Below are 24,908 nucleotides of genomic sequence, written 5' to 3' on the forward strand. Positions count from 1 at the left end.
GCACCAACCAGCACCAGCACCAGCAGCAGCAGTGAAAGAGCAGTTGACGAATTGTCTCGTTATTAGTTATTGACAATCAGAATAATGGCTAGTCGCATTCACAGCTAGACAGACACGTACATATATATATATATGTATATCTATGTGTATATGTATATATATGGACAGTCAAAAGCCGATAGATAGTCAAACAATTAAAAGAGAAAACAAATCGAAATCGAGTAACAAAGTAAACAAAAAATCACAACAGCTTGCGCTTATCACAAGCAGCAACAACAAATAGCAACAACTACAAAAACAACAATAACAACAACACAAACAACAACAACAAATCAGTTCAGCTGACAAATAGTTGAATCAGTCGAATCAGAGAATCTGCTCAACATTCTCGATATCGTCAGTCGTCATTGGCAGCTCGAGCGGTTCTGTCGCGTTCTCCCCTTAAGTTTGCAAAGCTGCAAGGATCTGCTGCAAGCGATATAAACTGCAGGCGGTCTTCTTATCGCCGCCGTCGGTGTTCGACTTTTGACACGGTCTCCCGCCCCTGCCACCGCCCACACTCCCACAAACTGATACTGACACACAAACTGCGATTTGAAATGGCGAGCCCGTGCCGCCAGTGCTAATGATGTCGCGTCGAGAGCTGGGCCAGCGTCATCGAATCCGTTCCGGCAAACCCAGTTGCATGCCCAGGCTCAATTCCAAGTCGCGTCTCGAGTGTGTGAGAGTTTCTACTGTGCTTGTGTCGAATTTGCGTCTCCACTGTGGCCATTAAGTTGGCAAGTTGGCAACTCTGTGGCGATAATCGAAAATCAAAGCGTGCTTTATGCCTTATCGCAAATTATTTATGTACGAGTATAATAATTGATGCATTGCCAAGACCAAGACCAACCAAGACCAATTAATGCCAAAGCGAACTCTAAACGCATATAAAACTAAAACTAAAACTAAAACTAAACTAATAAATAAAGTCCAGAACTCACAGAACTAAAAGCAATCAAATAATCGATCGACCAAAAGATCGCCAACTTTCATCATGGACTTTCAAAGCGCAATGGAAACCTTCGCTGAAGCCTGGGTGGCGGCCAACGCCGGACAGCAGGTGAGTCCTACGACTGCTACTAATAACTATATAATGAGATATATCTCAATCCAAATCCAAATACTATACGATTATGTTTAAGGTGATCGGCAAATGCCGTCGTTCTTAACGTACTTTCCGCTTAAGATCAGCCGTGAAGAATTTCACTGAACTATATTTGCACATTAGTCACCGTTGAACTTAAAAAGCGACCGACGACTCCGACCACTAAACTGAATCAGTGTAAACAAACAAAAGTTGAAATTAAATGCTAGCAGTAAATACCGAACACTTGTATACCCTATTTTACTAACAATTTCGGATATAAATATGGGCACCTTAGATTAGGACCACCCAACAAAAGGAAAACTTAAGGATCTTTTTGTAATAACTTTATTTTTTGCTACTAGTTTCGAAAAGTATGTCTTAAGAAATGTTTTTTAAACTTATTTAAAACAAGATGCAATCTATTATTTAAATATAACTATATTGAGTATACCCAAAAAGTGAATATTTCAATTTCTTCAATTAATTTATCGAATTGGTTTATCATTAGATATTTGCAGATATTTCTGTAGAGCAATTCAATTGATTAAATTTAACTGAATTATATACATTTCTTCACTTGATATTTAGAGCAGATTTCCGAAATGCCAACGTAATATATACGCAAATAGAAATATTTATAAGCAGGTTCAAAGTAAATAGGAAAGTAAATAACACTTTCCAACAAGAGGGTAGAGCAACGCACAAAGAAGCGCTGAATGCTGTTCCCTGAAACGGGTTCATTTGAACGATAAAAAACCCGTGTATATATATATATATATATATTTGTGGTTAAGTGCGACGATTTGTTCGCTATTTATGCAGATTAAGAGATAATCCTTATCGGCGCCGCTTCGGTGCTGCGAGCTCAGATTGGAGATTGGAGCACGATAAGCATTAGCCCAGCTGCTGTAAACAATGCTTTTGGTATGATGTACATAGATATATGTATGTATACAAATGTGGTACAACGGGTATATACCCATCCCATGTGGTGTGTTGGCTAATTGCTCGTGTAATGCCGTCTTGGCCAAACCCTGCCGCACCTTAAAGCACCCACCCACCTACCACATTCGGCTGCACACCGAACCGATATCCAAGTTGGGGCTTCGTTGGGGTTATGTGCGTTGAAAAGCTTTTAGCTACAGATAAGATAATCCCTTGTGGTGCGACGGCAACTGCGACTTGCCGCTTATTGCTAATTTGGGCATAAGGTGATGACGCCTCCCCCCACCCACAGCGACAGCCCCTCCTCAAACACACACAAACAGACACAAACAGACACACATATGGACACGATAAGTGCGATAACACCATGTAACTGTAACTGTTACTATAATTTGAACTGTGATTATTTCACTTTAGCTCGCATAGCGTCATCTGCTTTTTATCGAACGGCGACTTCGACGACGACTGCAACGTCGACTGCGAATGCGACAGCGACGGCGACAGCGACGTTGGCGACCGTCACCCTATTATTGATATCGCAACTAATCCAAATAAGTGCGATAAAATTGATTATGAACATGCTGGCGTGATTAGTGCAGGGCACAATTGTGGATAACACACACATACACACACACACACACACACGCACACACATATACACACACATACATATGGACATACAGTGATACACTACATGTGTCCCCGGTATTTATTAGCAGGCATAATTGATTATGTTGTGTGAGTGTAATTATTATTTATCTGCATCAGCTTTACCACTCACTCTCTCTCTCTCTCTCTCTGTCTTTCCCTCTCCCTCTCTCTCTCCTTCTCTCTCTCTCTCTCTCTGTTCCATATGCTTATAACTGCATTAGTCAGGCAGCAGCGATGCCTATTCAGTTTTATCATTATTTATTTGATAGATTTACAAGTGAGTTTTGTCTATTTAATAACATTTCTGAGTTGCTCACAAAATACAAAAATTCTGCACCAGAAAATATACTAAACTAATCCACAAAGTGCAATTATTTAATTGTATTAACGGCTTTACCATTTAACGTAATTTATTTCATGCACCGTTTATTTTTTTTTATCAAAATGTTTAAACAATTTTAAATTAAATTGTTAGACTGCCGCCCAATCGATGAGAGTATTATTATATACTAATCCATTACAAATTAGCTCAAAATAGTTATTATTATAATAGTTAAATATTTGAATAATTAATTTTTTTTAATTGGAAATCTTTACACAATTTATAAATAAATGATGCAACCCTCTGCAAGTGTATCAGAAATGGAAAAAACCTAAAAATTGTGTTATATATTTAATAAATCAACGCATTAGCAATTTTGTGTTGTCGATATCAATAAACACTCACACACACACACATACACACACACACTCACTCATTTTGGACTTATCGGCATTGTCTTCTTGCCTAAATCGTGCCTCGATTTCCACTATTCGAAATTGTTATAGACAAAGCTCGACAAGAATGTAGTTTTTTTTCCCTCTTCTATTTTTGACAGTTTTATGTGTCGGCGCATACGCTTAGTGAATCGTGAATGGGATTAAGATAAGACTAAGTTGAGCGTTCATATGGAAGGTAATAAAGCTTTGGGTATGTGGGTCTGTCTGTGCCTGTGGCGCATGTATGGGTTCTTCTTTATATGTATTTTTAGTTATATTATTATTTTTTTTTTTTATAATTTGTGTGTGTCTCAATCGGTGCGCATAAATAACGCAAAGTGAACAATAAAAACCGAAAAGAAACCCAATCTATAACAAATCATTTTCTATTTATTAAACATATTACACATATATGGGACTGCTTCCATTATCTGGCATGCGTAGCTTCTTTTGATTTTGCAACTAATTATAAAGCATTTAGTTTTATTGTTGTGATAATTTCCAACGCGGCACGATATCGAATCGGCAAAAACAAAACAAAAACCACAACCCAAATAAAATCCAAAAGACAGCAGATAATAATATGCGAGCCGCTTTGTAGTTATATCAGCTGCTGCTGATAGTACGATAGCTAAGCGACTTTTAAATTATAAATTTCATTCAGATTAAGGTGCTGATTGTGCTGACAGCCACACACACACACACACAAAATCACATACAGCTAAGTAGGTGATCTAGAAAATGTACAAAGACACAACACTTGCTGCCAACTTCCTGCTTACAAACGCATCATTTCCGCACGCAGGTTAATCAATAAACGACAGCGCAACGAATCATGAATTCATGAATGGTTCAACATCAATAGAAGACCACAGATAGTTTTTTATTATTTTTGATTTTTATTTTTTTTTCCTTTGCCCCTGGCAGTATTCGTTAAATTCCGGTAGTCAAATGTCCATTAAATGCCGCTCATAAATGTCCAAACTGTTTGTCATCTTATTGCGTTTGGTGGATCCCCCTCCCTCCTCATCAACTATTCCATGGCTCTTATGGCACGCCTATTTATCGCCTCGCCGCCACAGACTCTGCATTGTTGTCTTGGCTTTCTTTTCTGCAGGTGTGTGTGTGTATCTGTGTGTGTGTCAGCTTGGACACCTTTTAAAACTCTTTCTGCTGCCGCATTGACTGCGAGCATGCTGCATGCATTTATCAGGGCTTAGTCGTGTTCCTTTCACACACGCACACAGGCGGACAGACAGGCGGACAGACAGACAGACAGACAGACACATATCTCTTAGCCGCATTTGCTTCTCTTTTTATTGTAACACACATTTTTAGCATTTCATTCTTCGCTTTCTCGCTCAGCCAGCCAGCTAGCCCCACTTCGCCTCGTCTCTCTCGCCCTAAGCCACGTTTTGGAGTTGAGTTCAGCGCCTTTATACGATCCGATTATGTGTTATTCAGTTTGCGTATGCGATTTTTAAATTTATTAATTATTCAAATCCGATTGGATTATAATAATTTATAATCATTATTACCATAAGTAGCTCGGCTTGCAAGTTCGAGCTGTATCTCAAACTGAAACTGAAACTGAAACCAAAACTGGACTTGGACTTGGACCTACACAACTGAAAATGGGCAGGGCCTGCATTAGCTTATTGCGCTTATAACTATCTATCCAATATTTAAAAAGACACGACTAATATAAATACGCAACAACCAGTTTTGGATTATTATTAATCATATTTAATTGAAATTAAACTTGTTTATTGTGCGCATTTTATTTATTTCACAACATTTATCTATGCCTCATTCAAATATTTGTGTGAAATAATTAAAAAACTGACAACATATACAAGAAACTTACAACTCTTAACATTACAAAATATCTATATAAATTTTAACATACCTGGCCTTATTTAAATTAATAATATCAATAGTAAAATTAAAGATTTGAGATTATTCTAAATATATCATATCCCAAAGTAATGATTAACCATATTTAACAAATATAAATTAATGTCTTTGGATCAACAATATGATAATGATCTTATCCAATAAACTTTAAGCTTTGTGTTTTTGGTAATCAACGCTCATCATTCCAATCATTACACCCTTGTTGGTAACAGTGCAGGGTATAGATATCTAAGCACTTGCCGAAAAATCGTGGTGACATCGAGAAACGCTTTAAGTTAATTACAACTTGTCAAGTTGTCTGTAAGTTTGGCAGTGCCGGCTCAAATGAAATGGCTTTAAATCAATTTCGTGGCATGTTTTTTTGGTTACCTATTCCCGGGGATCGTTTCAAAAATGCCGCCCTCTGTGATAATGTGATAATCAACAAAGTATGTGTGCGTGTTGTTCTTGTTGTTGTCTGCCTTTGCACGTTGTACCAGACCATGCCCCTGGCTCCCCCTGCCCCATTTGCCCATGCCCCTTTACACCTAAGCGTGCAACTCACAACGAGTTTGGAGGTTTTCTTTTTCTTTTTTTGTTGTGTTGTGTTTGTTGCTGTGGAAGCTATCGTAAAACATTTTTGTTTCGCAGCTAATGACACATTGATAAAACGATTTGTAAGACATTGCGATAAGTGCGGTTCAAGCTTTGTAGCTTAAGGCAGTTCAACCAGCCGTAAAACTCTCCCAAAAATATAGTAGCAATGACGTGTTCGGGAAATGAATGCAATGAGATCGAGAAGAATCTATCTAAAGATCGTAGCAGTCTTAACAATGCCCAATTGACTATTATTTGAGTTAAGCCAGATACCTCTAATAATCCTCAACTACTTTCCCCCCCACTCACCCAAATGCAATCACAAACATTTTTATTCGGAGCTGTCACCTCTGCCATTATGTATTTTTAAACACATTTATTAAGCAGCCTAATCAGTGTGCGGGAAAATTCGGTTCGGAAAACACGACAACGAAACATGAATAACATTTACAAAATGCGCATTTCTTAATTTCTCAGTTTTCCCCCCACAAGACATTGTCACCTAGTATCTCGCTTAATTAGTGGATTTGGCGTCTTCATATATTTTCTAGCATCTGGCTGAAGAGTCCCCCTGCATCATTATATTTATTTATATATCGTATCCAAATCCGAGACTGGGCCATATTCAACGCACACACGCATAAATTTTACTTAATTTTTGTTTGAAAATTATGACAAGTGGGCTGGCATTTTATTGGGCGGCATAAAGTATTTTCCCAAAGTTTTCCGAGACAAGTGAAAATAAATCCAAAACGCTGGCTGTCCCTTGCTATCCGCACCCCCCCTACGCCTTCCCTTGCGGTAGCTTCCAATGTTTTCATATAGCAAATCATTTCTGGGATATTTTTGCTTTTTTCTTGGGGATGACGAAGATATTGTTGAAAAAAAACAAAACTATATATAAAAATAAGACCGAAAACTTACATAAGCCGCGTTACTTATTTTTTATATTTCGTGCTTATTTTTGTTTCTTTGTAAAGATTTATAACATTTCATTTCGTTAATTTCGAAAGGGGCTCGACTAAGTCGGCGGCGCATATTACTAATACGTCCCGTTGAAAATCATAAGCCGCCCGGCAACAAACGATTTCTACAAGTCACAGCGACAATCGGCTTAAACTAATACTCAGCCACCGCCGCTGCTGCCGCTGCTGCTGCTGCTGCCGTTGCGTCGCCGCCACCGCCGCCGCCTCAGCATATTTTCGTTAATAGCTCCCAATGATGGAAAAATGTCGGTAACCTCGTCTTATTTAAAGTATTAACTGCTAACTAATGTGCGACACATTATAACGAGCCAACGACAAACATCAACTAAACCACCCAACACTCCAACTGCTTGACTACAACATACCCCTTAATAGATGTATTTAGTAAATCTGTCAGTCTCACGCTTTTTTTTTATTATTATTTACTTGTAATGTGTGAATCGGTTTAGGAATATCAACTTGATAGGTAAAGTAGACTAGATCTTTTCTATGATTAATATTAAGTTTTATTTTGAATGGAGACTCTTTATTTGGTGATGGGCTTTAAGAACTTGGCTTCTTTAATTTTTAATATAAAAATAATTTCTAATCCAATATAAAAACATATCTAAAATGAATATTTAAACGAAAAATATTAAGTTAATTAGGTACTTCAAATTGTTTGCCATTAGTTATTATTTAAATATGTTTAATACTTTTGTGCTTATTTGTGGAGGTTGTCTTTCATTATAATCTGCAAATCCCAACCATATTTATTTACATTATTATGTTGTGCTGGTTAATATACCCTCTAAATCATCTCCATGCTATGCAGCGCATAGTGAGTAAGTCTCTGCTGTTCATATCAGTAACCAGACTGACCACAGCGATGGTTTCCACACACAAGTCGCAAGTCCAGATTGAGGCGCTACCAGGGGCAACGCCAACGCCAAAACAGGTGATGCTGAAGCCGAGCCCAAAGCTGTTGCTTTTGCTGTTGCTGTATCTGTAGCTGTAGCTGAAGCTGATGAAGCGGTGATCATGCGAGCATCTACAAAAGGGATTATATTTCCTAAGCGCTCCCAACAAAATGTGATCGAGCATCTTTTTCTCTCTCTCCCTCTCTCACTCTCAGTGGTTCTGTCTCTCTATCTGCAAGCGTGTGTGTGTGTGTGTGTGTGAGTGTGGAAACGACTAATGCGCAGTGATCGCTGCTCGCTGCTCGCTGCTCGGCGATCGCTGAGCTGCTTAACTAAATCCGGCTTAAGATCCGACACAAAATTAATGTCGTTGAAAAACACAGCAAAAGTCACACATTAACGCCGACTGCGACGCTGACGCTCAGGAAGTCGACTGGCGGCGATTACCCACGATCTCCAGCTCCAGCTCCATTCGAAACACTCTCTGACTTGGAGACTTGTGAGGAAACGATTTGCAATCGTGTGTGTGTGTGCATGTGTGTGTGTGTGTGTGTGCGTGTGTGTAAACATTTCATAGCGGATTAGTAATAGAATTTGCCAAGCAAAACGAAATGAATAGAAAAAAATATAATAATTCTAGCCATTTTCCAGCTACTGCTTGACTTGTCAATAGCTAAATTGAATCAAATTATTGTAAATTGATTTAATATTGCTTAGTCTCCCCTTCACCTTGCCTAAGTTAATCGGTTGCTAAGCCAGTTTTAATGCAAGTTTCTTTTTATTTGTTGTTTATTTTTATACTTTGCACAATTGTCGACAGTTAGCCGATATAATTTGTAAAGCAAATCGGTAATAACTCAACTTTAATCTATATAATGGGTTGCCTTTTATCCAAATCTAATCAATTTCGCTTCTACAATCACGCCCCTTGCCCCCTTGTGTGCTTATTGAGGAACTGTATCTGAATTCGGCGTATTTGTATTTTTATTTATCAACAATTTCTCTGAGTCCATACGGGCTGGACAAGCGACCGATCGACCGATCGACCGATTGAAACCCATATATTTTGCGGTCTCACATTACGATATAAGCATTTATGTACTCTCCTCCACCCATCCTATGCTGCTACCACTGCTCAACAGCAGTTTTGCTGGCATTTGGGTTAATCTAATCGACGGCGCTGAGAATTACGCGCATGTTGACCAGCCGCTTGAAAAGATAACCGGAACGCGTACGGGCGTAATGGGGGAGGCGGGGCAGTTGGGTATGGCCCAGGTTTTATCAAATCGAATTTCGATAAATTACATTTTATCTTAATGAAGTGCCTTAATATGGTGTGTAGTTTTACGACATATGTACATAAAAACAAACACAAGCAGCGCTTGATTGATTAAACACAATTACCAAAAGTCGCCTCAAATTGGATAATGAGTAAACTCTGTGTCACATGTTGAAATTAGAATCATCTGAAAACAAATTTAGATAAGCGATAATGTCACGAAATTTCAATAAGCTGAGAATAAGTATAAGTTTTTATTTTTTTATTTCTCTCGTTCTTGTAAGTACTTAACAATCGATCCAAGCCAGGTCGGTTTGTCTCTAGAGACTAGAGACTTTAAATTTGGAATGTTCGATATATATATTTGAGGGTATCTCTTAGTCGAGCTCTGTCTCTCTCTCTCTACTCGAGCATTCTTAATTGTTCGAATCGACGCCAAGAGTTCTTATATAGTACTGAACACTGTACATACAAATTGTTAGGCTGTAACTTACACTTTGTAAGGTGTTCAGGGTCACGTGAGTGGCCGCTCAGCGACGAGCCAAGCCAGCAACACCTTCGCCTCAATGCACACAAATCCAGCGTCATTGTTGCCTGTCACTTTGCGTGCCACACAACACAAGCAACAAAAAAAAAAAAAAAAAACTTAAACAAAAGAAACAAATCAATTCCTGTACAAATTGCAAGCTTTCAGCTGTTGTTTGGCAAAGTTCGCATGTCAGCTCGAGTTGGCTTGGGCCTTTTAGACTCTGGGCCCGGCTTATCGGTGTCGTTGCCGTTGTCGGCCTACCACAAAAACGATATGCCATATAGCTTTGCGTGTTAGCTAAAACCTAATCCAGTAGCGTGTGGCGATGTGGGGTGGCATGGGTGATTTTTTGTTTAGAATGTGAATGTCAGCTAATCTGAATCAGTGTTGTGCCATTTAGTTTGATATCCATGCAGCGGTTGCAAATTACACAAGCAAACATTAATTAACAGTTGGTGCTCAGTTCGATTCCCATTTCCATTTCCATTTTCATTCCCATTGCGTTTGCGTTTGGCATTTTGCTGTGGCAGGAAGTTGTCAGCATTAAACGAGTGCTTCATACACACTCACTTAAACACTCACAGTGCACACACACAATCACACACAACACACACACACATATTTACAATCTGAAACTCACACTTGCAAGCGGAGTAGATCATGGAAATGCGCTTATGTCGGATTATCCCGTAATTTATGTTTGCAGCTCACTGCAAGCACAATGGATTCGCCTTCAGCTTGTGTATATATAAACATACACACACACCATACACACTCATACACAACTTTTAGCTAATTGCCACGATCATTACACACACACACACAGACTCGATCAGTGGCTAATGACAATGCGGCGCAATGAGAGAGGAAACGGCGGCAAACTGGCAATTGCTGCAAGCGTTTTGTCTTGCTGCAGCAGGCACAGGGGCTATCAGGGGTGCAACTTGGCAGGGGCAGGAGCAGTGGCAATGGCAGTGGCAGTAACAGGGGCAGATGACAAAACAGAATTGTGTCACTTTGTCTGTTGTGAACGCAGGATCGAGAACAACTACGCCAAAGAATAGGAAGCAAACAGCATTTGGCTCGCAGACCGAAGGAGAGCGACAGAGAGAGAGGGGCTAAGACTAGGTACAGGGGGGGATAGCAGCAGCGCCCATCAACCGGAAGCGTAATCGAGCTAAACGGACATACAGCCAGGGAAGTGAGCAATGTGCGTGTGTGGGTTAACGTTAACCCATTGTAAAAAAACAACAACAACAACAGCAACAGCCAAACGAGTAACATACAAAAAGAGCGGGAAGCATTGAGGAAAAACACCATGAGGAAATTCAGACAACAGCAGCAGCAGCAGCAGCAGCAACTGACTGAAAAACGTACGTTACAACTTGGCCAAATGGCAGTGTCTAAAAAGAAAAAAAAAAACAAAAAAAAAAACAGCAGCTAGATGAGGGCAGCACCACGTGCAATTAAAAAGACGCAACTGCTGACCTGTTCCGGAATTCAGACTCGTATCATCAGCTCAAGCAGGTGAACTGAAAACTCTGCTCCTTAAAGTCAAACAAAAAGAGAAAAAACAGGACTCACTTTCGATTTTCGTAGATAATGTCGATGCGTTTATGTATAAGGAAAATATACAGTTATGTTGTCAACAACTTGACCTATTTGGTAAAAAAAAGAAGGCTTTTATCGACTTGCTCACTGAATTATTTTCTTATTTTGATTATTTTTAATATAACACAAACCACAACTAAATCGTGCATCGAGCATTTTTCGAATGGTATTTTTGATGATATGATATTAACGGAAATTTAATAACCTTCCCAATGAACTAATTCATAAATGATGATCGATGTACGATTTAATAATGAGTTGTGTTTCATTTATGAAGTTGATATTCATTATTTACTATAATAATTCCACGATTTAAATAGCTAATAAGTGAACTATGCTAATTGCAATCAGTATCAATTATTGATAATTAGTGAAAATTAATCATATAATTATATTCTTACCCGCCAGATTTTTGTTTTTGGTTTGGTATAATCTTCAAGTTTTGACTTGCAACCAATTAAAAATGAATTCGTGGCACATGATGGCCATAGGGTGGCGGATCTGGGCAATAGACATATTATTTGGCTGGCGTCAAACTTCCTAAAGTCGTAAAGCGCTGCGAAAAGCATTAAAGAGGGTTGCAGCTAGGGAAATTTGTTGTATTTGTATCTGTGTAGCTGTGTATCTGTATCTTGCAGTTGAGAATAAAATTTTTATGCATTTGTTGACAGTTGCAGAAGTTGCAGATCGGCTGCAACATTCAACAATTGATTGGGTTAATTACGAATAGTGGTCCACGCATTTTCGGTGGCTGCCACATGCTGCAAATGCCGGCAGGTCAGTGCGAGATTCAAGTGCGCGGCATTAGACACCGAAATGGGAGGCAGATGCCACGCTGCATAAAAATGTAATTAAAATGCAATGTTTTCTTCTTTTTGCTTTTGTTGATATCGCTGTTGTTAGTTTGCTGTGGCATGCCACCGCAAATGCAACTAATACCAGTGCTCGACGATTATGGAGAGGGCAACTGTCAACGAGGCACGCGCCATGAAATGGGCGGCAGCGCCAAGTGGCAACTAGCAAGTAGCAAGTAGCAAGTGGCAAGCAGCAGCAAATAGCAAGCAGCAACTGCCAAGTAGCAAGTACCGAGTTTGAGTTCGAGTTCGAGTTATGCGTGCAAAAATGTTGCAGGCAGCGTGGCAAGTGCCACCTTGGCTGCCACACAGGGAAGACAACATCGTTGTTGTTCTTGTTGTTGTCGTCGCTTTAATGCGTTTCTTGGTGTGAATTAATTTTATTGCCTAATTGTGTGTCTGCGGCACATGTTGAAACTATTAAGCGCATTTTAAACATCCAGCCAAACCAACTCGCCCAACTCCGCTCCCAACTATGTAGCTTTATGGTGCCTTTTAACGAGCCAGCCGCCGATAGATGCAACTCATTTCTCTCAATTTTGTGTAAAATATTTAACAAATGTATATTTTTTTTTTCCAAATTTGACAAAATGACAAAATGTCTTTATTTTTAAATAGAAAAATTGGCAAATTGTTTGACAAATGTGAAGCGGAAACGCCTAGCGGTAGTTACTCCCATCTCGAAAGTATCTTCCATTGAAAATAAAGAAATATTGTGGAATATTGTAGGAGCAGCACGTGCTAAAAACCAACTGACAATTCTGCAATATGGGCACACGTCGCTCACTCGCTTCCTGTCTGTCGCTGGTTTCACTTTCAGCTGGAACAGGCACAGCTTAAGAGTAAGAAACAGGAGCAGCAGGAGTAGCAGGAGTAGCAGGAGTTGCAGGAGTAGAAACTGCCATTCCAAAGTAGGTTATTGCTGTGCCTGCTGTTGCTTTAGGGTGCACGCTTTGGGTAGAGGGGCAGATGGGGGCGCAACATGCTCGAGATGTGCTCTGATATGCTGATATGATAATCTCTCAAAATCGAGAGCTCGCACCTCAGTTTTGCGCAAGGGTCTCTTCAACAAAAAAAAAAAAGAAGAAAGCCTTGGGTCCGCGCGCGTTTTCCTTGCCTTGCCATTGTCTGGCCTGGAGTGCTTCCTGTCTGTGTGTCTGTTGGCAATAAAAACGGGAACTTGCACAACGTTAAAGGTGCAGACAAGGTTGCTCTCTCTCTCTCTTTCTCTATCTATATGTCTCTTTCACTCTATCTATCTGTCTCTCTCTCTCTCACACACACATTCCTATTTAATCGCCCCCGTCAGCGAGGGCTGCTCGTCATTTGGTTTTTATCATTAACGACTTTTTTCTTGTTCTTGTTTTGACCTTTATCGCCTGCCTGTGATCTGCCCCTGGTAAAAGTGAAAACAAAAGGCCTACAAATGGAGTACTGCAAGTACTTTGCATTAGCCACTTGTGCTCCAGTGTACCTCAGCACACGCTCCCCAGCTGCAACAACAGCTACTAGTCAAATTCAGAGAGAGGGAGTCGTTGTTGGAGGCCTTAGACTAGACTCGTTTCGTATCTGCAGGAAGTGACCTATCACAATTGGCAAATATTTTAATTGGCCGACAACAATCCAGCTGGTGTTGCCGCTGCTACTAGCCATGGCCAAAAAGTCTAGATCGGCGGGCAGACAGACAGTTGCGCTGATCTAATCAATGGCATCTAAAGCTAACGGTAAAAGCTTTTGCTTTTGGCCAACAAAATGGTTGGGCTTATTATCAAGCCACTCACAACAATAAAAAGTAAATGCGAAAACAAAATAAAATGCAGCCTTTGATGTCACACATGTGTGTCCTTTGTGTCCTGTGCAGCACCGTCTGCCTTCACATCCTGTGCGCTGTTTAGAAAATTTGTTATTTCCACCCGCCGTCTGCAACTTGTTTCATTTGCTTTGTTTTTTCTTCTTTTTATTTTTGGTTTCTTTTTTTTTTTTGGTCTTTTTGCCAAGCCACACACAAATTAAGTTAACTTCCTGTCTGTCTATCGCTAATAGCAAATTAATAAGAGCTTCCGGTCAATTTCTGACCAAGTGGCTTGCGGTTTTCTGTTGTCCTTTTATTTGTGTGTGTTTTTTTTTCCCACCGACCCGCCCCCCTTGGGGTGAGTGGATTGAGCTCTGTCTGTGCTGGCAATTGGCATTTGTGGCGCCCGTGACAGCTGTGCCTTTTTCTATGCCTCTTTGGCGCCCGTCCTTGACACACATTGTCATGCTTGTTTCCACTTGAATGCAGTCCTGCAGGCAGGACATCGCCTGTTACTTGCAAACTAAATTGCACGGCATTGCTCTGCACTGCAATGTACTGCAGTTTTTGTTATCTATATAGGGCTCTGGGCTATCGGGGGCAAACGGCAGTTGCTGCATTGTATTGCTGCCGTTAGCTGTGCCACTGGTTCGAGCTGCTTCCTGTTTTTGTATTATTGTCTTACTTCGGGTGTCTTACACCTTACAACGATACACAAAGACGCAAATACAGCCGCAGGAAGACACAGTTCCTGCGCCCGCGCACAGCTGTTCAAATGACCCACTTGTTGTTGGTCTGAAGCCCGGGCTAATCTTCTGATTGTTCCTTGTTGATTTCCTTTTTGTCGACTGCACTTATTTATATACTTAATGTTGACTTTGAACTGTCGACACGACACATTCAAAACACAATTTGAAATCCATATATATTCATTTTCGTCTCTCGTTTGAATTACCAAACATATCTTTAACGATTTTATTTACATGCTATATTTTATATATATTTACAACATAAATCTTTTGCTTTTAATAATTTCGTAAATGAATTTTAATTTTCTTAAATGACGCCTTTAATTATAGAAGATCAGATAAGAGCATAAATGTACGTATTCAAAACATAAAGCGTAGACTACACCGCAAGAAAATTCACACCAATTTGCCTGAAAAAACCCCTAAAATAAAAGTTGAGATTAATAAAAAATGAAGTGCATTTTTTACATCACATATTTTGTGCTAAATAACTTAGTTTATTTATTGATAAATAGTTCATTTCTGCGCGTGTATTTTGTGACAGACATGGCTGCTGCTTCCCGCAGAGATGCCGCGGCATGCCCCCAAATCCTTGCAGCAATGCCGTCGGCTTTGCTATCTGGTCTGCTGCTGCTGCTGCTGCTGATTTTGTGCTACACGTATTTTTCACATTTTTAGCTTAATTGCATTGGCTGGCCGCACGTTCCACGGTTTGCCGGGGCTAATTGTTTGTCTTGCCTCACGTGCAGCAGCAGCAGCAGCAGTGGCAACTGGTATTTTCCTAGCTGCACAAGTAGCTAATAGATGTAACACACTCACACACAGAGAAACCTGAAGTGGGGGGCCCCCTGTGGCAGCTTTCATGATTGTCCAGGGGCAAACATTTGTGGGGCGCGTCTCGTTTCGGTTTTTGGGGGAGGGCTCTGGCGTTGATGGTTGATGACGAGGAGGCGTCAGGTTACAGGTTGCTGGCTTACTTGCCAGGTGTTTGTGTTTTGGCTTGTTAAGTTTAAGATTGTTTGATATTGCTGTGCTGCAAAGTGTTGCTGCTGATGCTCTTGTAATTGTTGTTGCTTTTTACAACGTGTTGTTGCAACGAGTGCTTTGGCGCTAAGAGACTTGTTTCAATTATAATTGTTGGCGTGCTTTATTAATTACGTATATCAGCCATGCCATTTATTTGCGCATTTAGAGACCCCCCACACTCACACACCCATTCACACTTACAATTCGACTTATTAGTCTGTGTTGAAGTTGTAGTTGAGACATTTACGTTCACATGCCAATCCATCAAGCATAAAAGCAGCCCAAAAGGATATAGCAAATGAGTCTTAACCAATTTATACAGTTGGCCATGTGTGACTGCCAGCAAGGACAAAAAATTTGAAAACATTAACATCTGTGTATATCGATATGTATTTGTATATCTCTCTCTATCCAAAGTCTTACCCCTATCACTTGCCTGACTGTATGCTAAACAGAATCAGAATCGTCATCTTAAGCGCGTCAACTGAACAATCTAACTGATTGCTTACAAATGAATCTCAATTAAAATTAATTCAAAACATGAACTGGGTATTATTTACCAGTTTGACACTCAGCACACACACACACACACATATATATATATATATACACATACAAACAAAGAGCGTGTTAGAAATATGCCACAGATTGACACACATCTATTACGAGGATTGCAAAGAGAGGGTGTGAGAGGTTGATCAACTGTATCGCACGACATTGCCAATGAGATGATAAAAAAAAAACTTGAGTAGTAACAGTCCGATATCCAAAGAGGCAACAGAGCTGGGACCATCATGGTGCATATATCAGCATCAATTAATTTGGTATTCGTGATTCTACTTAACATCGATTGACCCCAACAGATTAGTGTGGACCAAAAGAAATGAACCAACATTCTTGCGACTCCGACTCCGCACTCTCCATATAGCTAAAGTCGACCCATCGGGGCCATTGAGTAGGTCGAGCATTTTCAGTGACGCAAATTGTCCATGTTTTTCTTTTTTTTTTTTTGCGCTGTAGCAGCGAGTATTTTTATTTATTTGCTCGTTTGGTTGATCGCTTTTCACGCTTTTCATACATGTACAAGTGCACTGGGAACATTTATAGAATCAATTAAATTAAACTCAACGGCGAAGGTGACAATTGAATCGTCTTCTCTTGAGTTTAACTGATTTTGTGATAAGAACAGAAGCAGCTCTTAAGCTATTCAAAAGTCAGCCCAACCTAACTATAAAATATAAAAACAAATTGTTATTGCTTAAGAATATTTTTCTTCAGTGTACATATACTTGTGTACTATATATATTTTCTTTTTGCCTTCTGTTTTAATTGCCCAATGCCAACGCTCGTGCCACTTTTGGGGGCGCCTTCGGTAGCTGTTGACTATCTTAAAGCTTAATTGGTGCGATTGAATTAAAATCGTTTGCTGCCACTTGCTGGCTATAGTTAGGTCCCAAGCAGATGAATGTGTCTCTCCACACACACTTCAACCCCTCCTCTATCTCTGCAAGTGGTGCTCTTGGTGTCGATTAGGCTCACAGATCACTTGATTGCTCTGATATTGTATCTTTGGTTGCTCGCGCTCGATTTGCTTAAATGATTGATCAATGAGACAATTGTCAATGTGCGCCTCAGACTCGATCTCAGGCCTCGACAGTTTCGAATTTGCATGATTCTCGAGAAGACGAGAGCATTCAGTCAAGAGTTGGGCAATCAGTGCTATGTGCTTTGCTTTGTTATTGAATGTGGCGTTATTGATTGATAAATAAATATTTAAATACCACACAGAGGCACACAAGTGGACTAATTTGTCTATCTAACAGGCGATTACATAACGTACTCACTGTTCCCTTTCAAGCTGACCTTTGGCTTCGGGCAGGTGATACTTAAAAGCCTGAAGAAACTTGATATTTTATCACATTTTGCAATATTTATAACAGCTGAACTAATTTTAATTTGTGACTCCTAAAATATAGTTTAAAATCTCCATAGAATTATTTTATTTTAAATTAGATCTTATTATATTTCTTATACAAATCAGAATCAGGCATCACATCATGTATTTTGAATTAATTAATAACAAATATTGGCATAATTTGGAATTGTTGTCAATTTCAAATTTGAAACTGTGCGACTTCAAAATTGATTAAAAAGAATAAAAAATAAACGTTTTTTTATAGCTAAATAATTTGTTTGTGTGTCTCACAGGGTATTTTCTATGCGATCATAAATAACAGACGCACACTTTAGCAACATTCCCAGATCATTTTAATGACCTGCAGAGAAAGTGTCCTGTCAACTGTTTTAGGGGTGCCTCTGCTCTGGGATGCTCCTCGCTCCTGATCCCGAGAAGTCAACTTCATAAATTTGTTGCTGCTCATTCGGGCTTGACAAAATGTGTCCCTTGCATTTTATTTCTAACTTTTATAAATGCTAACCTATTTAATTGACTTATAATTGGAGAAACCCACACAAATATACAAACACAGAGAGAGAGAGGGAGAGAGAGAGAGAGAGAGAGAGACAGAAAAGTATAGAGACAGATTGGTAGAGCCAGAGAGAGGGAGGGTGAGAGGCTGGCACCAACATATGTGTAACTAATAATTTTGTGCGAGGAATTCCTCAAGCGCAACAGAGCCAAATGAAACAAATGCACAACTGAAGGGTCAGAGGGAGCGGTTAACTGGACGTGGACATCCCCTGGCCCTTGGCAGTCGGCAGGATCACAATCACATGTGAAAAGTTAGCGGCGCGCAAATGCAGCAACCGACAAAGTTACAGTTGAACGAGTTTCAGTTTTCTCTTTCGCCCGAGGAAGTGGAATTGGAGTGGGCATGGAAATAAGAATGAGAATGGTGCTTAGAGAGAAGCAAAAAAAAATATATATACATATATATATATATATATATTGTGAAGGGTGCAACGCGTTGGCCAAGCAATTTATACCGCCCGCCATGTTGAACTTGAAATTGTAATTGGCATTGGCAAGGGCACCTACATATGCCAGACCAAGTTGACAAAGTTCCCAGTCGCCCAGCTATTGTTGCCACTGCCACCACCGGTCTGTGACTGTGCTTGGGCCTCGGCCTGAGCCTTAACCTGCCCAGTTCCTGTCTGCCTCGTAGCTGTGTCCACTGTCAGCTGTTGTTACTGCTGCTGAGCCAAGCGGTACATAGATATAGGACACCCAAATGCAAACGTTGCGCACGATCAGAGCCAAGTACCTGTCATTTGTATTTGCTATGTTGCAAGTTGTAAACAATTAATTATGAGTTCTGACAATACTAATCACAAGCTGCGTATTAAATTGTATATACTTAATATGTCACTGTTCAAAAACGTCGATACTAGTTGTATGAGAAGCTTTAATCTCTCACAAAAGTTGTTAGGAAGTTAAATTTAATTGAATGAACTTAGTGAATAAAAAATATTCAAAAATATACATATATTGGGGTGGCATGAAGTGAACTATAAATTAAATTTGACGTCATTAATAGTTACAGGCATAGGCGAGCAAATGTAAATAATTATTGATTTTAAGAGCATTCAATAATCCACAAATATATAATTTAAATTAAATAAACCAACTGAAGTGTGACTTACTTAGGCTTAGATTAAATAAATTTGACTCGCATTATTGAAGATTAATACACAATTTAATTGGAATTTAACTGCACATAAATTTGCTTCAGAAATTGTATCCTAGGCTAAGACAAACTGAATGTTTGTGACAGACCAATTGAAAGACGAATAATTTCACGAATTTGTATTAATTTTTTTAAGTGGATCGGAAGTGATTTGTTCACAACTAGCCCCGTTTTTGGCAGTCGTTATTCAAAATATTCGTGTCTACTTCGCGCCTTTATTTAGCTGTTTTTCTGTAACGTGGTGGGACAAAGTGTTAAGTTAATAATTTGTCAGACTCGGAGCTGGTAATAATTGAAAAATGCCAGCAGACATTGAGCTTTGGCACGAGAGAGCTTTATTAATTTTTGTATTTAAAACATTTCAACATTTCAAGCTCTCGACACCTTCGGCCCGATCGTCTGTGCCATCGTGTCACATCACATTGCATCGCCTGGCAACATGGATCGCACTTGCAACAGTTTTGCAGCAGCAACGGCAACAGCAACAGCCGTAGTAGGACCAGTAGCAATGATCTCAAATTAATGCCCAACGCTGGCTGGAGTAGAAATAATGAGTCTGCAGATGCCACAAGTTCGAGATGGAGCTGCAGGAAAGAGACACAGAAAGAGATAGAGAGAGAGAGAGAGAGAGGGAGAGAGAGAGAGAGAGAGGGAGAGAGAGAGCAGAGCGACGTGCGACGAACGCGCGCATAATCAAGGCCTGGACATGGACATGGGCATGGACATGGACTCGAAAATGGACATGGACATCGATTGGGCTCCCTTGTGCGCAGCCTTTATGATTATTGTTATTATTGAGTGTATGCTTGCAATTCAGGCCAAGTCATCATTAATGCGCGCGAGTGCAGCAGCATTACCAAAAACCCTCCACTAAAATAAAATCGAATGAAATATAATTAAACGTCAATTTTGCTGCTGATGTTGCTGCTGTTGCTGATGTTGCTGTTGCTGCGTAGTTGGTAGCGCTTGTCATTTCCTAAACATTCTTTTACAGCGGTAGCTGCAGACAGATCGGGCTATCGTCCAGCAGATCGCATACACAGTAAACAATTTTATTACATATTAAAACCGCTTTAAATTGGAAGACAAATTGAGTGAAAACATTTGTAGATTCGAAGTATAATTAAGTAAAAGTAAACAGCACTGGGTATTTGACTAATTCATTATTATATATTATGGTAAAAGAGTAACTTACACAGAAAAAAAACACATATAAAAACAGTTTAATTTTTTATTTTAAATCCAAAATACCAAATAATTTAATTGTGATATAGTAGTATAAATTTAAACTCATGTTTCGATTGCATTTGATCAAAATGTAACACAATTTTTTTACTGTGTAACAGCGGAGAGTCATGTGTTTTGTCAACCGGTTTTCTCGCTCCACTCTAACTCTCTCTCTGTCTTTCTTGTAATGCTGTCCCTGTCTGTGTTTGTGGCTTTGCTTATCTGCGGCTTTGTGGCATCTTTAAATGGCGTTTTTTCGCACTCACAGACGCGCGGGCGTCGGGCATGGAGAAGAGGGCGCCGCGGCGGCCAGCAAAACGCTGGCTGATTTTTAATTATTTTGCACGACGTTCGCCATCGTTGGCAATGCCACAGCTAAAGCAACGGAGCTACAGAACTACAGAGATTCGGTCTCATGGAATTGGAAATGGCATCGGTTGGGTCCATGGCCAAAAGAGTGAAGCTGCCCTGGCAATCAGCGAGCCGGGTCTTTCGTCACTTTAATATTGAAACACTTAATCACAATTTCGTTTAGGGCATGCCACGGAGCTGCAGAAGCAACAGAAGCTGGTCAGCCTGTTGCTGCTGCTGCTACTACGGCTGCTGCGGCTGCTGCATATGCACATAAATGGTAAATGTTGAGAAATTCCAAATATCTCATACAAATTACCAAAAGGCAAAGCTGACAGCGACGCCGAAACACAAGGAAACTGATGCTCAAACTTGAAGCTGAGCGCAACTAAACTGAAAAACGAAGCAAACAAAAATGATATTTTGAGCAAAACAGAATGCCAAATGCCGCATACCCATACCACATTCTGGTGCTCGCCCCAACTGCAGCTCTACGCAGTCTGCGTCCGTGCTTGCGGCTCGCTTGGGAATTTCAGGCTGGCTAAAACATGATGACGACGACGATGATCGCCCGATGTCTGCGACGTTGATAATTAATAACAGGCAGCAGTCAGCAAAGAGCATAAAAACGGGCCAACACCCAATCACAAAAACGCACGCCACAGCCACAAAAGGCCAAAACCGGGCAGCCAATGGTAATGGTAATGGCATGATCGCAGCGGTAGCTGCCAACTCATTGGCCACTAACAAAAAAAAAAAAAAAAACAAAAAGTAAGCCAGATTCAGAGCCAGACAAGTCCAAAGCAGACATAATCTCAGACAAACAGGAATGTCATTGGAACTGGTAGCTTCAGCAACTTTTCAGCTCAGCACAGAAGCAGCGATTAAGATCACAACTATCGACGATCTTCGCTGATCGATCGACCATCAACGCCTACTACAGGAATACAACTGACAGACAACACGACAGCGACACGTTAAGTGACAGTGACAACTGTGCAATTAGAATCAGCTATGACAAAGACTTGAAGAATCCGCGTGCATCCAATGATCAACAGCACTTGGTGTAGGTTAAATCTAATATTTTGCATCTAAGTTTAGACTTCATATGCAGTCACTATTCAGGGAAACTTTCAAAGCAATGTAATCTGTTTACCTAGACAAACAATCACAAGAAGATTAAGTATATAGACTTTAGGTGGAAGGCCAAACCAAATGAAATTCAGAATACGATTAGCAGAAAGCCGGTCCAATCTATAATCTATTCTTTTAATCACCTACAATCCTATATTTATAGCTATTCCCCCATTTCATTGATAGCTTTATTATCTGTATGCCAAGACCCACAACTAAACTACAGCAGATTAATTAAATAGATTAAAGTCGAAGACCGCATTAGATACGATCAGATCAAGTAACCGATTTTTAGAATCACCCAGTCATAAGGGGATAATATTATGTTTATATTTAGAACTTGCCTCACTTCACTCATTGCCACTTAGCAATTGCAGTGCATTAAAGTTATGGCAACTAATTGAGGAACCCACACAATCACAAATGAGTTAAGCTTACAACTTTATCTGCCGCTCTCGCAAGAGCTCTTTGACTGAAGAGTTGCTGATGTTCAGCATGAAATCAAAATACACATTTGGTATTCGCATCACGCAGCAGTCGCTTGAAAACTGATTAAATGACACAAAAACAATTAATGCCTATGGCTGCTAAATCAAATGATATTGCCAAGGACAAGAACCAGAACACGAACACGAACACAAACACGGACACGAACCAGGACAAGGACAGGGACAGGGGACAGGCATCAGCGCCATGGTGCCAGGCAAAACGATTTATAGCCCAACGGAATGTGCCACGATGCCAAGGATCAGAGATGAAAATCGCCAGAGCGAACGCAGCGAGCGATAATAAAAAACAATTTAGTCCGCACAGAGCAACGGCCGAGGAGGGTAGGGTGATTGAAGGGAGTAGTTTAACAGGCAGCAGGCAACTGCTCTGATGATTAAAACACATTAAAAAATCCAGTAGCAGTTGCAAGTAAAGAAGAACTAAAGAGTGAAGACTCTGACTCTGACTTTGACTCTTGAGCTTGAGTTTCAGTTTGTGTTTCAGCTTCAGTTTGACGACTTTTTCCACACAGCCAACTAATTTCATATTTTTCATGCAATTGCTGAAATTCCGCAGCGCCCAAAACGATGGTTCCGTCTCAGTTATTTAGCTCCCTTCTGCATCTGTATTTATATCTGAATCTTCGTCTGCAGATATTGTTGTAGTTGTTGCTGTTGTATCTGTGTCGCAATCAGATTCAGTCCGTCCGCTTGATGGCCGGGGACTACCTGTTGCGACGTGTTATTAGGGCGACGTATTGACGACAAGCAAACGTCAACCCAAACGTCAGCTCATCATATCATCGATTGATGTGAGCTCTCCGGACTGCCAGCCCCCTGTAAGACATGACCACTCCCTTCCTCCCCCTGATCCACACACACACACACTGGCATTTTTTGGGGTACGGTGCAAAAGGACAGAACAGAAGCAGTTCAGCGCTTGTTCGGCTGCTTGTTTGGAATTTTGTATTTTGGTCAGCCGAAAAATGTTGGGTCCCTCTAATTTTGGCCATAGCCACAGACACAGCCAAACTTATAGCCAGTTCACTTTAGTCCACTTCGGTTCAGTTGAGTCCCTTTTGAGGTGGTGATATTTCTACAAGTTAAGATTGCCTGGAGTAGCAGCAACAACAACACATTTTGCTTAAGCATATTTTTATTTTGATACCCTTGCTGGCTGGCTGGGCTGTTGCGACGTGATTTTGCGCTTTAATGAGGATTATTAAATGCGAGATTATTATGTGCTGCAATTACTTTTGGTAGCCACTGTGCTGCGTTTATAGTACAACAACTCTTCCATTCCATTTTCTTTTCTTTTCTTTTCTTTTGTGCTGCTGCTGTGCCTGGTCTTGCTGTACGCGCTGATTTATTTTATTGAACCATAAAAATGTAAATTTTCTGTGCTGTTCGAACAAAAGACAAAGTTAATCGTTGTCAATTATGGCCTTTGACAGGTTAATATTAAAATGCCTTTACTTTGCGATGCGCGCTGGATAAGTGCAAGAAGTCGAGGGCTTCATTGAGATCTGGAGCACACTGATATATCGGTAGTTATAGCAAAAATGAAAGATTAGCATTTTATGAGCCAGTCGCAGGATCAGCTGCATAAGAAGTAAAGTGTGGTCTATATGTATACTACGTACACACATAGTATGTTTTATTATTGGCATTTTGTGCCGCTGGCAAATCAGTTTCCGGCTGTGTTGAGCGCCAACGCTTCAATCGTTGTTCAGCTGCATTAAGGGAGGCATTTTAAAGGGGGGGAGGGCTGGTGGCAATCGGGAGGCTACCTCTATTAACATAATCACAACACGAGTCTTCAGTCTGGAGCAACCGAAAATTACGCACAGCAAGATCAATTTTGTGAGCGAATCACTGCAGGGCGATCAATTAAAATTTTTGATCGAATTTTCGTCAATTTTTTGACATGTGGCCAACAGAAGCCAACAATGGGGCGTGGCACTGAGCCTGGACCCCCAGTCGCAGTCGTAATATGTACACATACACATACAGACTATGTAAGCTGAAATTGTCGGCGGTTGCCTTAGGCAAAGTTGCTCGATTTGAGCCTCACATGGCCACTTGGCCCCTGTCTCAGTCCTGTGCAATCTTTGGCAAATGCATAGGCAGAGGCGGTGGCTGGCTCTCTGAATGAAATTGATTAAAGCGTAAATGAATTTTCTGCTGGCCAGGGCTCTGACGATGATTATAACATAAGATCGATGGCTGCTGTCGCTGATCGCTAACTCGACGCGGCTACTGTAGAAAACAGACGCCGTTCGATCGGGATGTGGATGTGGATGTGAATGTTGATGTTAAGATGACGAGGACGCTGATGATGTAGATGCCAATGTTGTTG

General features: G+C 40.4%; 1 protein-coding gene across 1 annotated transcript in view; it reads left to right on the forward strand.

Moving 5' to 3' along the window:
• Window positions 1-306: 306 nt before the first annotated feature.
• LOC6560308 (polycomb protein Asx) overlaps window positions 307-24,908 on the forward strand; it is a 56,801-nt gene continuing 32,199 nt past the window's right edge. Inside the window, exon 1 of the mRNA XM_001986566.3 lies at window positions 307-1,102. Within this exon, the coding sequence (XP_001986602.1) occupies window positions 1,037-1,102 (66 nt within the window). The 5' untranslated portion in view covers window positions 307-1,036. The remainder of the gene's footprint in view (window positions 1,103-24,908) is intronic.

Source organism: Drosophila grimshawi, unplaced genomic scaffold (assembly GCF_018153295.1).
Source record: "Drosophila grimshawi isolate 15287-2541.00 unplaced genomic scaffold, ASM1815329v1 contig_1367, whole genome shotgun sequence".
In the NCBI taxonomy this organism is placed as follows: domain Eukaryota; kingdom Metazoa; phylum Arthropoda; class Insecta; order Diptera; family Drosophilidae; genus Drosophila; species Drosophila grimshawi.